The sequence below is a fragment of the Catharus ustulatus genome, chromosome 14, assembly GCF_009819885.2.
Source record: "Catharus ustulatus isolate bCatUst1 chromosome 14, bCatUst1.pri.v2, whole genome shotgun sequence".
NCBI classification, from domain to species: Eukaryota; Metazoa; Chordata; class Aves; order Passeriformes; family Turdidae; genus Catharus; species Catharus ustulatus.
This window is the reverse complement of record NC_046234.1, coordinates 8,244,410-8,259,182: the sequence shown is the minus strand read 5'-3', so window position 1 is coordinate 8,259,182 and position 14,773 is coordinate 8,244,410. Positions and strand designations below refer to the sequence as shown.

General features: G+C 39.6%; 1 protein-coding gene across 3 annotated transcripts in view; it reads left to right on the top strand.

Annotated features, from left to right (window-relative positions):
* Window positions 1-14,773, top strand: part of TMEM164 (transmembrane protein 164) — a 32,172-nt gene that overhangs the window by 11,586 nt on the left and 5,813 nt on the right. For all 3 annotated transcript variants that reach the window (XM_033072241.1, XM_033072243.1, XM_033072244.1), the window contains exons 4-6: window positions 708-774; window positions 7,482-7,560; window positions 14,545-14,645. In XM_033072241.1, coding sequence (XP_032928132.1) covers window positions 708-774; window positions 7,482-7,560; window positions 14,545-14,645 — 247 coding nt within the window. The remainder of the gene's footprint in view (window positions 1-707; window positions 775-7,481; window positions 7,561-14,544; window positions 14,646-14,773) is intronic.

Sequence of the window (14,773 nt, the reverse complement as noted above, 5' to 3'; positions counted from 1 at the left end):
CAAATTATATTTGAAAATCTATTTTAAAGCTGTAATACCTTTTCCTTCCTCAAGTTACTTTAAAATTCCTAGGAATTTGACAGACAGTGGTGGGAGACAATTTATTCTTTACTTTGTGTCTGATGTAAAATAGACTGAAACAGTTCTGATACTAATTTTCTCTTCCTGCAATCGACAGTAGTTCAGACATGGCTGAAAGCTATACAAATTACAGCGTATAATACTACTTTCCTGCCTTGTTCTTTGCTTAGGACTTGCTGTTGTATTTTGATAAATGTAATTCTTTTATTTAAGGGACTTCTTTCAAATTCTTAAAGCTTTACTTTGAAGCTGTTCATGCACAGCATTAAAGAGGAATAAAACCCTTTATCAAAGATGCTATTTTAAGCTCTGGAAGACAAATGAGCAGCACAATTCCAACTATTTAGCAGCTTACATCATGAACTGGATTATGGGCAGTCAAGGCTTTCTAGGAATCCAAAGCTCATTATAAAAAGCAGTTATACTTTAGGTAATTCTTTAAGAGTGTATTTAAAGATAAGTTTTTGTCCAGTTTTATTGCATCTAATAGTGACTTAATTCAAATTCAAGCCCAAACCATTTTTAAGTGTCTTGCTATCTTTTATTAGGGAGATACTAGATGAAAGACCTGCAAATATTGCATTTTATTTTCATCTGTGAAAATAATATCCCATCTCTTTTCTAAGGTTGCAGATGCATATGCTGAATGGGGCCCTCTTAGCATTGCTGTTTCCTGTTGTTAATACACGCCTGGTGAGTGTACTGTGGTTTTCCTCCTCCTTTTTTATTTATTTCTGAAAGATCATTTCTGGGGAGATATCAGATGTTTGCTTTGCTTGGCCTTTTAAAGTTCATTTTACCAGGCTATAGACTCCTGGTCACTACAGTGGAACCAAAATAACAATCTTGGATTTTTGTATGTTTAAAACTCAGTGTGAAAAGATTGACTGACTGTGAAAAGACAAGTAGTATTGCATTGAGTGTTGGTTCCATTCTAGCCACTAATGGAGAGAAAACTTGATGGCTTTGAAAGAGGCTTTCACAGGTTAACCTTGTGGCCTGTGGTCAAAGTTTTAGACATTTAAATGTAAGATTCCTCAGGCCTGGAAAATGCCGAATGTTGTTGGCTGTCATTCCCTCTCCCCCGAGATTAGGCACAGCAGATTTTTATTTTTTTCCCATGCAAGTTTTCTAAACTGCCGTAAAACTTTAGTATCCTGGACAAAAAAAATTAACCTGTTGGTGTTCCTAGTGAGATTCTTAAATCCATTGAGAGTTAAAGGTAAAAAAAAAAGCTATTTTGAGTGTGATTCAAATGAAGTATTTCTAAGGATTATTTAAAGAACTGTTATCCATGTATATGTAGAGGGGGTGTACATGTATATGCACATATGTATATGCATGTATGCACACTAGATGTTTTATATTTTTTCCATATGATTTACCTGCAAAAATCTGTTGTTGCCGCTATTTTAATGTCTGTTTTAAGACAGATATAAGTACTTTATATTTAAGGAAACTATGTCAATAATAGAGGGTTAATTAATATTATTAACAAAATGGTTGTGAGCTTCAGACTCCATTTCAGATTTTGTTGGTGGATCTCCACTTGCAAGTCTTGGCTGTCTAAATAAGATGAAGTATAATCTTATGCTTATGTGTAGTTTGCAATTATATTTTATTAAAACTTGGTACTGTTGAGGAGGCAACAAATTAATAAAAGAAGTGTTCTTTTCCTGATAAGGAAAACTCTTTTTATTTTGTATTTAAAACCATCTAGTTTTTAAGTAAATATAACCTTAGGCATGATAAAATTGGAATGGGTAACCTATGAAGGAAAAAATGTTGAAGTATTTCATAAATCATTAGCTTGTATTTTCTCTGCCTGTATCACAGATCTCATTTATATTAGGGCAGTGGTGATTAAACAAGAAAGATACTAACTACTTAGGAAATTGTTCTTGTAATTGGGAACAGAGTAGCCAAAAGATACTCTCCAAGAGTAAATATTTTTGGAGTAATTGCAATTTAGGATATTTCTGGCCTAACAGCTGCTTGACAGGCTTTTCACTTTTCCATGTTTCTCCTGGCACAGGATAATGTGGTGATGTTGTACAGCACAACTTTGATCCAGATTCTCATGGCAGGCACTCATTCTGCTCCACAGCTCTCACTGTGGTTTTAACACCAACATTGTCCTGAAAGCAGGAAATGTTTCCTAAAACCTAGTAGGAATTTAAAAAAAACCTCAATTTTTTTCTAAGCTGGCTGCTATGCTTTTGTCATACCTAAGTGAAAAACTTTTGATTCAATCATTCAGAATGAGAGACAATCATTGCTTCAGCTGATGATGGATGTTTTAGTGGGTATCAGAATTTGAGTTGTAAGTGTTAATTTGTTCAAAGTAATTTCCAGAATACCTCTTACATTTTGTGGCACAGTCTGTTAGGGTCATGTGCTTTCAGTACCAGTTACATTGCTTAATGAAATGCTAATATCCTTTTGTAAATATGCTTCAGTGTTAAGTTATCCTGAAGTGGAAACTTCTGGCATAATTTAATGGTTTCCATTTTCATGTAAGGTATCTGTTAATTTTTTTGTTCTTTATTTTTTTTAGAACCTCAGTAATTTCAAAATTCTTTTAAAATAGTAGTGTACTGCCATTGAAAAGGGAGAGTTTAGATACTCACTGAAACAACAGTAGGAAGTTTCTACCTTCTATTATTTAAATCTTTCAGTCAAACTATGCTAAACAATGCAGTTAAAAATTTTGTTGGACTACAACAGGCAACTGGGATGGTGTTCAAAAAAATATAGCCTAAAAGGTGAGGTCAGTCTTTTCTGTTCTTTCCAAGAAAATATTTTCCTGCTTTGGCATGAGGTTGAGGTGCCAACAATTCACAGACTTAAGCAACAGATGCACCCACTTGTATTTGTTTGGCACCTAAATATTGCAGTTATTTGCTACATTATTTGCCATGTGCTGATGGAATTAAATTCTGTGCTTTGGGATAGGTATTGGATAAAGATAAAACTGTTCCTTGTCCAGTCAGTGTTTTTGTGAGTTCTTACCTTTTCAGAAATAAAGGAAAAGAAGATGCTGAGGGAATTGGCTTGTTAGGCTCCCAAAAGGGAGCCAGCAAGGTACAAGAGGATATACAGGAGTAGAAAGATTTCTTTTTCTCTGTATCAATATTTAGTGTTGATATTGATAAGCTGGCTGTGCATGTAAATTCATTTAACTACCACAAAGACTCCAACTCTCTCCAGAGTAACTGGGTTTTTTGAGCTTTCATGTTGCATTTATCAAATTTTAAAGAAAAGTCTTTCCACTGGTTTAGAAGGGAGGATTTTTTGCAAGCTGATGTCCTGAAAATGTTGATATAGATAAAGTAAAAAACAGGACATGTCCCAAAAGTGTTGGATATGTGGGTGTCAGCTCACATGGCTGAGATGGGGCAGTTTGAATGTTTCTATAAGCTGCTATATTCTGTTCTTAGAACTATATAGCCTGAGAGATCCACATTCTAAATCTGTTAGGAGCAGAATCATACTCTGAGCAAGACCTTGTGAGTGCATTCCATGTACACTCCAATCACTGACTGCTGTATTGTTCTTGATTGTTGGAGTCATAATTCACTGCACTAAATAGTTTTCCTGTAATGGCTTTGCCTGCAAAGCAGAATGGAATAGGTTGTGGTAGCACATTGTCGTCTCTAAACTGTCTTAATCTCATTGGCACAAGGGAAAACAACAGGAACAGTGGGGGACGTTGAGAGATTGTGCTTGGGTGGCTGGTGGGTGATTAAGCCAAAGTTTGTGCACATTTGGGCACTCGTACATGCTGTGTGCATTAAAATGGTATGAGTGTGTACAGTAATTTCACGAATACAAGCCGCACCAATTTGACCAAAATTTTGGTGGAAACCCGGAAGTGCGGCTAATATTCCGGGGCAGCTAATACATTAACAAAATTCTAAAAGCTGCCAACACGGAAGTGAGAGCCCGCGGCAGCCCCAAGCCAAGCTGGAGCCCGGCCGGCCCCGGCTGAGGTGGGAAAGCCTGGCAGAGGCAGGGCCAGCAGTGTGGGGGCGGGCGGCAGAGCCTGAGCCAGCAGGGCGGGGCAGGGGGGGCGGCAGAGCCCGGGCCAGCATGGCGGGGGAGCCCGGGAGAACTGGGGCTAGCAGTGCAGGGGAGCATGGCAGAAGCAGGAAGGCCGGCGGGTGGGGCTGCCTGGCAGCGGGGGAAGCCCAGCAGAATCGGGGCCAGCAGCGTGGGGGAGCCCGGCGGTGCGGGGGCCTGCAGTGCCGGCCAGGGCGAGGAAACGCGGCGGCGGTGCAGACGGGAGGGGGCGGCCGGCGAGCCTGGCAGCGGCGGCAGTGGCTGGCCCGCCGGCAGGGCTAGGGAACGCGGCGTGGCCAGCGAGCCGGGCGGCGGCGGCGGCAGGCCGCCGGCAGGGCTAGGGAACGCGACAGCGGGGCGATGCTGACGGGAGAGGGGGGCCAGCGAGCCCGGCGGCAGCGGCAGCACCACCCGGCCAGCCCCGCCGAGCCGTGGCGCTGAGCTGGGCTACCCGGCCCCGTCAGCAACCATGAGCGGGCCGAGCCTGCCTGGCCCCGCCCCGAGCCACTAAACCCCGCTATGCCGCGATCCTGTTACTAATTGGCCAATTTGTGAAAGCTGCGCACGGATTCTCGCGACGAACGAAAGTGCAGCTAATATTCGGGGTGCGGCTTATCTATTGACAAAGACAGCAACATTGTCGAGGCACCGGAAGTGCGGCTTATAATCCGTGCGGCTTGTATTCGTGAAACTACTGTACTTTATTGATACCTTCTAAGAACGTGGCTGGTACAGTACAACATTTGGTGTTTATTAGGCTGTGTTCTAGATGTACTACAGGAAAGACCAGAATCTGAGAATTTATTTCCTTCTATTCCTTTTCTGCTACACTCTGCAGTCTTTGTAGAGAATGGTGGAGTAGGTGCTCTTGTACAGTGCAGTGCTTGAGCCAGGGTATAAATAATTAACAGAGTGGCATGCTGCTGTCAGAAACCAGAGCAAAGTGTTAACCTGTGAGCCCACTGAAAACAAACTGCTATGCCTGAGTGTTTAATCTAAATTAGTATTATGTCCATACTCTTTTGGGTTGAACTCAAAATATCTAACTTCTGGGCTCCACTCTACTGCTACCTTGAAGAGATTTTTCTAAAGCTGAGTTCAGTGCATGGAAAGATCTCATTGTTCTCTGTGGCCAGTAACTGGTTTAAGTTAGAATGTGAAGTCTTACTCGTTTTCACAAAGAGATTCTTTAAATCCTTGATTGATAGGTGATCCCTTATGCCTGTCTTTATTTCCAGTTTCTCCTTGCATGTGAAAGGTGCTTATGCTGAGTGTCTTTCATTGATAGAACTGTTTATAGACAAGGCACAAGATGCAGGTGAGTTAGTTGCTCAGTACAGCTTGCTTTTTCTGTTTGTTGTAGCCTAGCTGTACAACTTCAGTGTTTGGCTGTACTGCAGCTCTGTAGCAGGAAATGCCCTTGCAGAATCAGCCAGGCTTCAGAACAAGCCATCTTTTACAGGGGGAAAAAGATGTTTTGTTTAACACACAAAAAAAATACTGTCAACACTACTGCAGCATAACAACTGTTACTCTGTTCTCAGGAGTGTCCCAGCACAGTGTTTGTGCAACAGATCCTCACAACTCCAAGGCTGTGGTAGTCCTTTTGACACCACAGATAAATGGGGAATGCTCCTTGGCAGGAGTGAGTGCCTCATGTTGTGGTGTTTATATCAGGAGCAATTGTTTCTGATGTGAGAGAGGTACAGCTTTGTCTCCAGTTAGGAACACTGCTTTAGCCCCATTCCAAATAATTATAATTCCCTCTCTATGCTCTCTGTGTCCTTCAACAAAAGACAGCAGGAAAGGTTCTGATTTAGGAAACCTCACAATTTTCATGAAGCTCTTGCTTTTGCATGCTGTTACCTTGCTTGTGTTTGTTTTGATACAGAATACTTGCAGACTGTACAGGAGGATTGTTGTTTTAGCTTAGTCCCCACAGGAGCTGGCTGGCCACCTTGGAGGTTGCCATCAGGATACAGACAGGACTAGCATAATTCAGTTGTTTGTTTTAGAATCTTCTACATTCAAAATAGGATATAAGAATTGCAGTTAAATTTAAAAGATCACTGTTATTTATCAACTGTTTGACTACTGTTTAGGAAGAAAATAAAACTCTTTCAACCTCTCTTCTGTTGATGTAGAGATTTCTGTAGCATTTCAGTTGCAAGGTTGTGACTTTAGTGTCTCAGAAGAATCATAGAAAAGGAAGGCTTTTCTCACCACTCCCTGCTTCCCAACATGCAAATGACAGTGGTAGGTCTGAATTCTTCTGGCTGCAAGATGACAGAATGAGTCTGCATTTGAACCAAGGCTTTTCATTATTCCCATGAGATTTTATACTTGTGGTATTGTCCAATTTTCAATTCAGAAAAATAATGCAACAGTGTGGCTTTTCAGCTCTGTAAGTCAGATGCAGTAAAAAGCTGAATTCAGAATTTTTGAGTGTTTTCTACTACTGTTCAGTTTTGTTCAGTTTTAAATGGGCTGCTTTAGTGTAATAAATAGATATAGGCTAAGGTACTTATAGATGGGAGTGACTTTCAAATACAGTGCATCCCCTTTTTTCTAACTGATAAAGAGCTACAAATAATTGGATTTGGATTAGGAGGCTCAAACACAGAGGTATGGTTGAAGATATTTTTAGTATTATTTTAGGTGTCTGACTTGTTAGAAGTTGCACTAATTCAAATAGACACAAATGACTAATTGCAATTTTACCAAAAGTTTGCAGCAGGTGAGAAATACCTGATTCATTATCAACTGGTAACTTGTTTACACATAATTCTGCAGCTTGTCTTTAAAACCAATAAATGACTGGTCATTTTCTATTTTAATTTATATTTGATCAAACTTAGCAGTTCTGTACATGCATGCAGGGTGCTGTAAGTCAGGTCTTTTGATTTTTTTGCACAGGCCTCCTCAGTAATTACTTGTATATATGTATTTATATACTCCTATGTATAAAGGACCTCATTTAGAGTCCTCTCCCTAGGTGGCAAGTATATTTTTATAAAAAGACTTCTATGGTGTGGGGGTGTGTGTTGTTTCTGAGTGATTTCTTGAGTGGTTTGCAGAGCAATCTTATGTTACTCCTTCTAGGTTTGCTTCTGGCTAATTTTGGGAATTGCCTACTGGAAGTGTTGTGTTTGTGTTAAGGGGGATGCAATGTGTGCAGTTAGCTGCACTTTCAAGGCACTGACCATTAATGTTTGTTATTATACATAGGTGATAAAATAACTGAACTGAGGGCATTGTCATGGGTTAGAAAGATAATTTTTCCTAGGAACTTGGTTTTTAGTGAGGAAAATACTTACAAAATTTTTCTTATTCCACAGCTTCCATTTGAAACAGAGATTTATTACATCCAGCATGTGATGCTCTATGTTGTGCCCATCTATCTGCTGCAGAAAGGAGGTAAGTAGGCAGTTTACTCTGTATGGATTGAACTGGTCCTGTGGAATGAAAACACTGTGTTTACTGGACACAGTCAGTTTTATTCTTGCCCTTTTTTTGCCAATTTTCTGTTTTTAATTAACAGTTCCTGATATTCTAGTGTTCTAATGTGTAACCCAGGAGTTTTAACCCAGGTAATGAGTTGTGTCAGGTACTAAACAAAAATTTTAAAAAGGTCCTTGCCTGAAGGGGTATTTAGAATAGTAGTAGTTGCACAATGTGCATTGTCTTCTTGAGCAGCATCTCTGCCATCTTGAAATATTCTCAGTTGTTGGTGGGATGTATTTTTAAGATTTTTACCTTCTTGGATGTCTCTTGAGAAGTACTGGAACTCAAAATGAGCAATGAAAAAAAAAGTTGTCTAGTTAGATAAATCCCAGGAATTCTGAAGCTCCAGTGAAATGCAGTGACACATATCACAAAATGAACTAGATTGTTTGCTATCTCTTCTAACAATATTGCCATCTTGCATTCATTTATGCCATAATAGTGCAGTAAGTCTGGGAATCCTAAATTGTTTCCCTGGCCAGTGATTTTTTTTTCCAGTTGCGGATCCTCGAAGGGAATGCACTGGACATACTGCTGGTGTGATGCTCTGCCCCCCTCTAGTGCTGACATGCCTTCAGCTGCATTTTCTAGCAGAGCTTGACTGTTCCATCCAGGGAAAAAATATGATCATTTGTGATCCACATGTTTAGTAGGCGTTAATGAAAGCCCTGAGGATGTGATGTCTGTCAGGATTACTTTGAGGACTGCTGAGGGATGTTGTAAAAGATGGTTTATTGCTTTATGGCATTATAAGTCTCATGGAAGGGTGAGACATTAAAGGTGTTGGATTCAATGCCATAACATCAGAAGCCAATCTAATTCTCAGTTACAATGCCTGATATTAGATTTTTACCAATCACATACTTCTACAAAGTTCGCTAGCATCTTCTTACACCATTCATTAATTGCTTTGTCTTTCATGACTTTACCACAGTGTGTCATTTTTCAACCAATCATATTAGCACTTTATAAACTTACATTGATATATCTTAAACTTCCAACAGGTTCTATTGCTAAAATTTAAAATCTTTAACTATCTTACTTAACATATTGCTTTGCTTACATAATATATATTCCTGTTTGCTTAAAGCATATTTCTTCTTAAACTACAAACTTCTATACTTGTTTCGTATCTGTCACTTCAATGTTCTAATTCTCCAAGACTTCTCCAAGGTGTTAGGTCAAACATTGTGTCCATCTCTATTTCTGAGCCTGTATGCAAAGGCCTTGGGAGCTCTCTGTGTCTGCACTTCCCACATCATCAAGCAATGGGATACAGTCAGGCTCTTCCATCCTACTGAATCCATTGTGTTTTATACCAGTGGTCACTTACAATCCTTCACCCTATTTCACTGTAACCTTTGTGTTGCAGTGACCTGATTGCACTGTGACCTGCTGACTGAAATTGAGAAAAATTGTTCAAAGGAAAAATGAAGTCTTGTACTTCAAAAGATGATTCTGTTTCTTTCTTTTATCATGCTTAATTTTAATCCACCCCTGATATCCTAAAATTCTGGCAAATAATGCCCAGGGTGGTGGGTTGTTGTAGGAGTTACACAAACTCATAATCTTTGCAGGAGGAGGGTGAGGAGAGGAGGCAGAAAACATAAGCAGCCGTGGAGTGAATTGTAGGTAATGACAAACAAAGCTCTTGATGTCAATAAATCACTTTGTGGCCTTGGAGTTTCCATCTGAGGTCACTTTGCTTTAAAAAGGCTTGGTCTTGTTTGATGCTTGATGTGTTCTTCTAAGTTTTGATTGTTTGATGGTTTGGTTTGACTTTTTGATTATTTTGAAGTAGAGGTTCTCAGGGTTCTTCAGGACCTGGGACTGACAAGAACTGGATTTGCAGTTGGAAGGGTTTGATGTTGGACAGTTGTCACCCTGATTGAGTATTCTGAGTGCCTGCCTTGTATAATGTACAGGTATTTGCTGCCATCTAATGTTGACATGGGGGCAGTAAAATTGCTAAAAGAACTATGTTGGCTAAACCTGTCAATTGAGATTGCTCTGGGCTGTTTTAACTAATAACTGCTCTATTTCTTATGCTCTTGGCTCCTCATCATCTGACTAGCTGTAATTAGCAAAACACCCATTAACTCCTGCCACAGGTGACCTAATGGATCATTTTTGATGGAAAAATTATGCAATCTAAAAATATTTGTTAATGTTGTCATTTCACTAGTACCTCTGTTTAAGCATTTTCTGAGTAGATCACACAGACCCTTGTCCTGAGTTGTGTGTCTTGTGAAAATTGCTTTTTCATTGCTGACATGGATCAGCATGCAGCTTGATTTCAGTATTGTAAATACAAATTTCCATCGGTTATTCTGTGGATTATGATTGAGAGAAGTACAGTAATTTAATGTGTATAAGGCGCACCCTTTTGACTAAAATTTTGGTCCAAACCCGGAAGTGCGCCTTATAGTCCAGAGCGGCTTATATATGGACAAAGTTCGGAAATTTGCCAACCCATCTCTCCAGGAGATGGAGAAGTTTAGAAGGGCAGGTGCCAGTATCTGGAAGAACTGCTACTGTATGAAGGTAGAGGAAGAGCTACTGCTTTATGGAATATAAAAAATTATTCCTGAGAGAAGCACGTACCATAAGAGCTCTGTCTGAGCTGGTTCTGATGAGAGTAGCTGGCACTGAGGGGTTACAGAAACCTCCTGGCATAAAATACTAGTTTGAAACCTACACATGGAGTCAGAACAGCTGTAGGGGAAACATGGATTTCAGGATCATCCTCCTGAAAACATTTTTTTTTCCTGTTTTCCCCTGGAAAGGAAGTTTTATCTCTAGGCTACCTCCATAGGCCACTCAACTGAAATTAACCCTCTAATCAAGAGAAATAAAAGGAAAATAAATTTGCCCTGACGTTTTTGTAAGCTTGAAAATGAGAGTATTTTAACAGTTGCTCTGAGTTTTGGATTTAGCAGATCTACTTGTAATTATAAGACAACTGGATGAGAGTGTGCAGCACTAGAAAACTCATAAAACTCTATCAGAAGTAGTGGGAATGAAAGCAAGTCATTAAAGAGATTATTTTAAACCCTACTAAATTAAAAATTTGTACTATATTTAGATTCTAATTCTTTAATTCAAACAGAGAGTAATTTTCTCCTGTATTATGTTTTCATTTTCTATTAAGTTACGTTCAAATTTTCAGAAGCTTGTGTATTGAAAATTTTAAATAAAAAGAATAGTTCATAAGAACATTTGAACTAGCACATTGTGGGGAGGGAGCAGCATTAAAAAAATGGCATCTCTTTGTTGATCTTTAGTTTTTTGAAGCCATGCTTCCATTTCCTAGATGGCAAAATTAACAACTTAGCATATTCAAGATGAACAAAATCTTTCTTGTTTAGAAACAGATGAAGAACCCCAAACTCTTCAGTCTTTATGGAATCCTTCATATCAATGCTGTTGGGATAATGAAGTTTAAAGGGAGGTGTCCCCTGCCATGCTGTTTCAACACAGGAGCAAACCTGCAGCCTGCCTAGATGGGCCCAGCTTGGAATGGCCTCAGCTGCCTTGGGTGTGTTTTTGAGAATGAGATCAGGGTCAGACTGGCACTTGGACTAAATTTCTGTAAGTGCTTAATGTATAAGAACTGCCCATGCTCCTTCATAAATAAGAGAGTGAAAGTCTCTGCTCCCACCTATTGAAATTGATTTCCTATGCAAGCAGCAAGTAGCTTTTGCCAAAGCCAACACAGGACCTTCAAACAACCACTCAGCTGGCTCTCAGTTTTCCTGTTTGTGTTTTTTTTTAACAGACCATACAATGGAAAATAGACCACTCTGCTCCATTAAACAGCCATCCATTGAACAGCAGGGCTCAAAAGTAATAAAATCTATAGTGGGTATTTTATTTAATGAGAAATGTGCAGAAAATATCTCGGGTATGGATTTAGAATTAGTTTCCCAAAGCACACTGTGGACTCTAGAGTGCTCTAAAATGTTTTTGTGCAGAGATCAGTGTTTCCTTTTTGTCCTTTGATGTCCAAATATACTGCTGAAAATTACACCATTATTTTCATGATGGCAAAGTCTAATAAGGAGGGATATTTCTGGTACAAAGCAAGACCAAAAATCTGTAGAGAGCAAAAGTTGCTGATGTATTTTTTTTTTAAATTTTGCAACGGAATGAGGATGTAGCAGAGTGAAATTCCTTGCTGGGGGAACCTGAAGAACTCTGCTAAGGGACCTCTGAAATACCATTCCCTGATTAGACTGAAGCTGGACGTGAGAAACCTGAGTTCAAACCCAAATTGTGCCGTGGATCTGTGTTGTCATCTTGTGCAATTTCCTCAGTCCTTTAATGACTGTTGTCTCCCTCCAGTCTTATTTTATAGTTGGGGTCTACAGGTCTTGCCTGTATTAGTATTTATACCCTACCTGTACTGTAAGTCACCTGAATATGGAGATTTCTGTATTTTAGCTTTCCTGGGTGCTCACCCCTTTAGACTCTCACCAGACTTTGTCAAATACTTTTGAAATAACACAGGCAACTGCCAACAGAAACCCAGTTTGGTTTAGCACTGCTCAGCCAGTTCCCAGGAGCTGCTTTGATGCCTTATTTAAATTTAATGTTGTGTTTTGTATTTAGGTTAAACATGCACCTAAAACTGCAAGGATAATAGAAATAAATTTCGCAAGTCAAGCAGTGTTTTCTTTATAACAGAGGAGGGAGCACAAAGAGTTTCTGTAAAGCTTGACCAGGTCACCTTAAGTTGGTACAGCTAAAAATAGAGCCATGATCTCCTGCACTTTGCCACCAAGGCTCATTCCTCCTCCTCTTCTTCTCTCTGTAATGAAAAAGCATATTCAAGGTGGTGTCACCTATCTGATGTCTTCAGGCCATGGAGTTTAATGACTGTCATTGCAATCAAATTCAAGACTTCTGTACTGTTTTCTAAATAGGATGCCACTTCTTAGCTCACGCTTGCCAAGTGCATCCCAAGAATTACTGTTGGGAATTTTTTCCCTTTACCTGCAGAACTTAAAGTGATTCCTGGAGAGTTCTCTTTTACCTTTGGTTTTACTTGCTGTTCAGGCACTTCTGGCCTTCACCTTCCCACTGCATTAAGAAACTTCACAAGCTGCCCTGTGCTTTCCAAGTAGCTCCTGTGCCCAAATTTATCATGGGCTCCCCAACTCCCAGCCTGCTCAGTGAACCCCGGGGTGCAGAGGTACCTGGAGTAATGACACTGCTGCTGGTTCCTTAGAACCAGGAGGGCTGTGTGGGGTGCAGATATGCTGCTGGCACTGACACATGCACACACAGTCTTACCCTGTGCAAGGAGCAGCACAGCCCTTGTGTTCTTGGGAATGGACACTGAGTGGATGTGCAGTGATTTTGAATCTGTAGCATTCACCAAATGCTATTTAATTGAGCTTATTTCAGGTAGCTACTGCAAAATCAATTTGAACTAGCACACTGGGTACAAATTATGGAAGGAAGCTCTACAGAATATAATTTTGGAAGGGTGACAGAGCTTGAGCAAGCATTGCTCTAGAGATCTGAAACCTGAGCTGGGATGCAGCATTAAACAGTGATGTGGTCCCAGCAGTTACTTGTATTTATCTCCATAGGATTCCATACACAGCATTTTCATAGCAGCTGTGGTCTGATGGGTGCTGTGGTAGCCACTCTGCATGTGGAGGTTTTTAGGTTCCCAGTAGCCTTGTGCAGTGTATGCTCAAGTCTTTAATTACTTCCTGGTAATTACTGAGTGTGCTGGCTAGCCAAGGCAAGTATCAATATTGCACTCTGTGCTCTAAGCTGTTCCTTGAGTACTGGAAACATGTTCCAGTATTTAATAATATCTAATGGATCAGAGAGCAGATAAAGGCAGATAAAAATTGCCAGTGTATTTTTATAATCCTCTGAAACTCTTAGAGCAGCCAAACAGTATGACATTGTGCATCTTTATTCTGTGTTCTGAGGCTAAGTTATTAAAGTCATAAGGAAAGTAATACTTTTCCACATCTTTTACAGTGCAATTTTCATGTCTGCTAGTAAGAATCTGGAGAACTCTGTATACTGGTTTTGTTCTTACCGTATGAAATTTCAATATCCCAAGATAGTCTTGTATCTATGAGTAATTTTATTAAATCTGATTTTGTTGGTACATTCTAGATGAGGGAACATTGTGTTTTGTCAGTAAAACCTGGTTTTGAGAGGGTAGAGAAAGGCTGGAATAATACATCTGCTACTTCATTTGAAGGGAAAAGTATTTTACAGTATCTGTGATATCTACTGATTATAAAACTGTTTGTAGTGTATATCTGGAAATATCTCCAGAGCAGCTTTAATTTAAAAGCATGGCCTGTCATTAATGGATTGACCATCTGATACAGCTTTTCTGTTCCTTGGCATTATTGGTGCAAGTTCCTTATTAATAGTTGTTAAACAACCATAAAATTAGGAAATTACTATTAACCTGTGCTCTAATATAGGTTTTGCAGGACCTGCTGCTGCCTAAATCAGTTCTGTGCATGCTGAATTCATAATCCCTGCAAGAAGCAGGTGTTTAAGTATAAATAACACGATTTTTTGAAGATTCATTGTGCACTGTTATTGCATTTATTGCTCCTATTGTAGAAGGAAGAATGAAGTAAAAATCATTGATGTTGGTAAAAATAGACAAATTTAGCAAGGTAACATATTGTACATTTCACTGCTTGACAAGAAGGAGGGAAGAAGCTGATCAGGATGCTTCAAGTAAGAAATAAAGCTCTCAAATATTAATCACTATAATGGTATTGAGGAGGTTATCAGCTCAAGCCAGATACCCTGACATCCAGAGAGCAGCAGAGAGAGGATTATTCACTGAGAGTGTGATGGGCACAGCAGTGCAGCTGAACATTAATCTATTCCTTTCTTTTCAAGGTGTCTACACCCCTGAACCGCTCTGCAATTTCTGGTGGGCTCTTCTATCCACGGGGTTTATGTTTGTGTATCATTTTAGCATCTTGCAGATCCTGGGATTGGTAAGTAAACCCAGATTAATAAATGGATAGTCTGCAAGTATATTCAGAGTAAAAACACTGAGTATTTTAAGTGTCCAGGTCTACATGGATATGACTACTAGCATGCAAATTTTTGATAAGGCTACTAG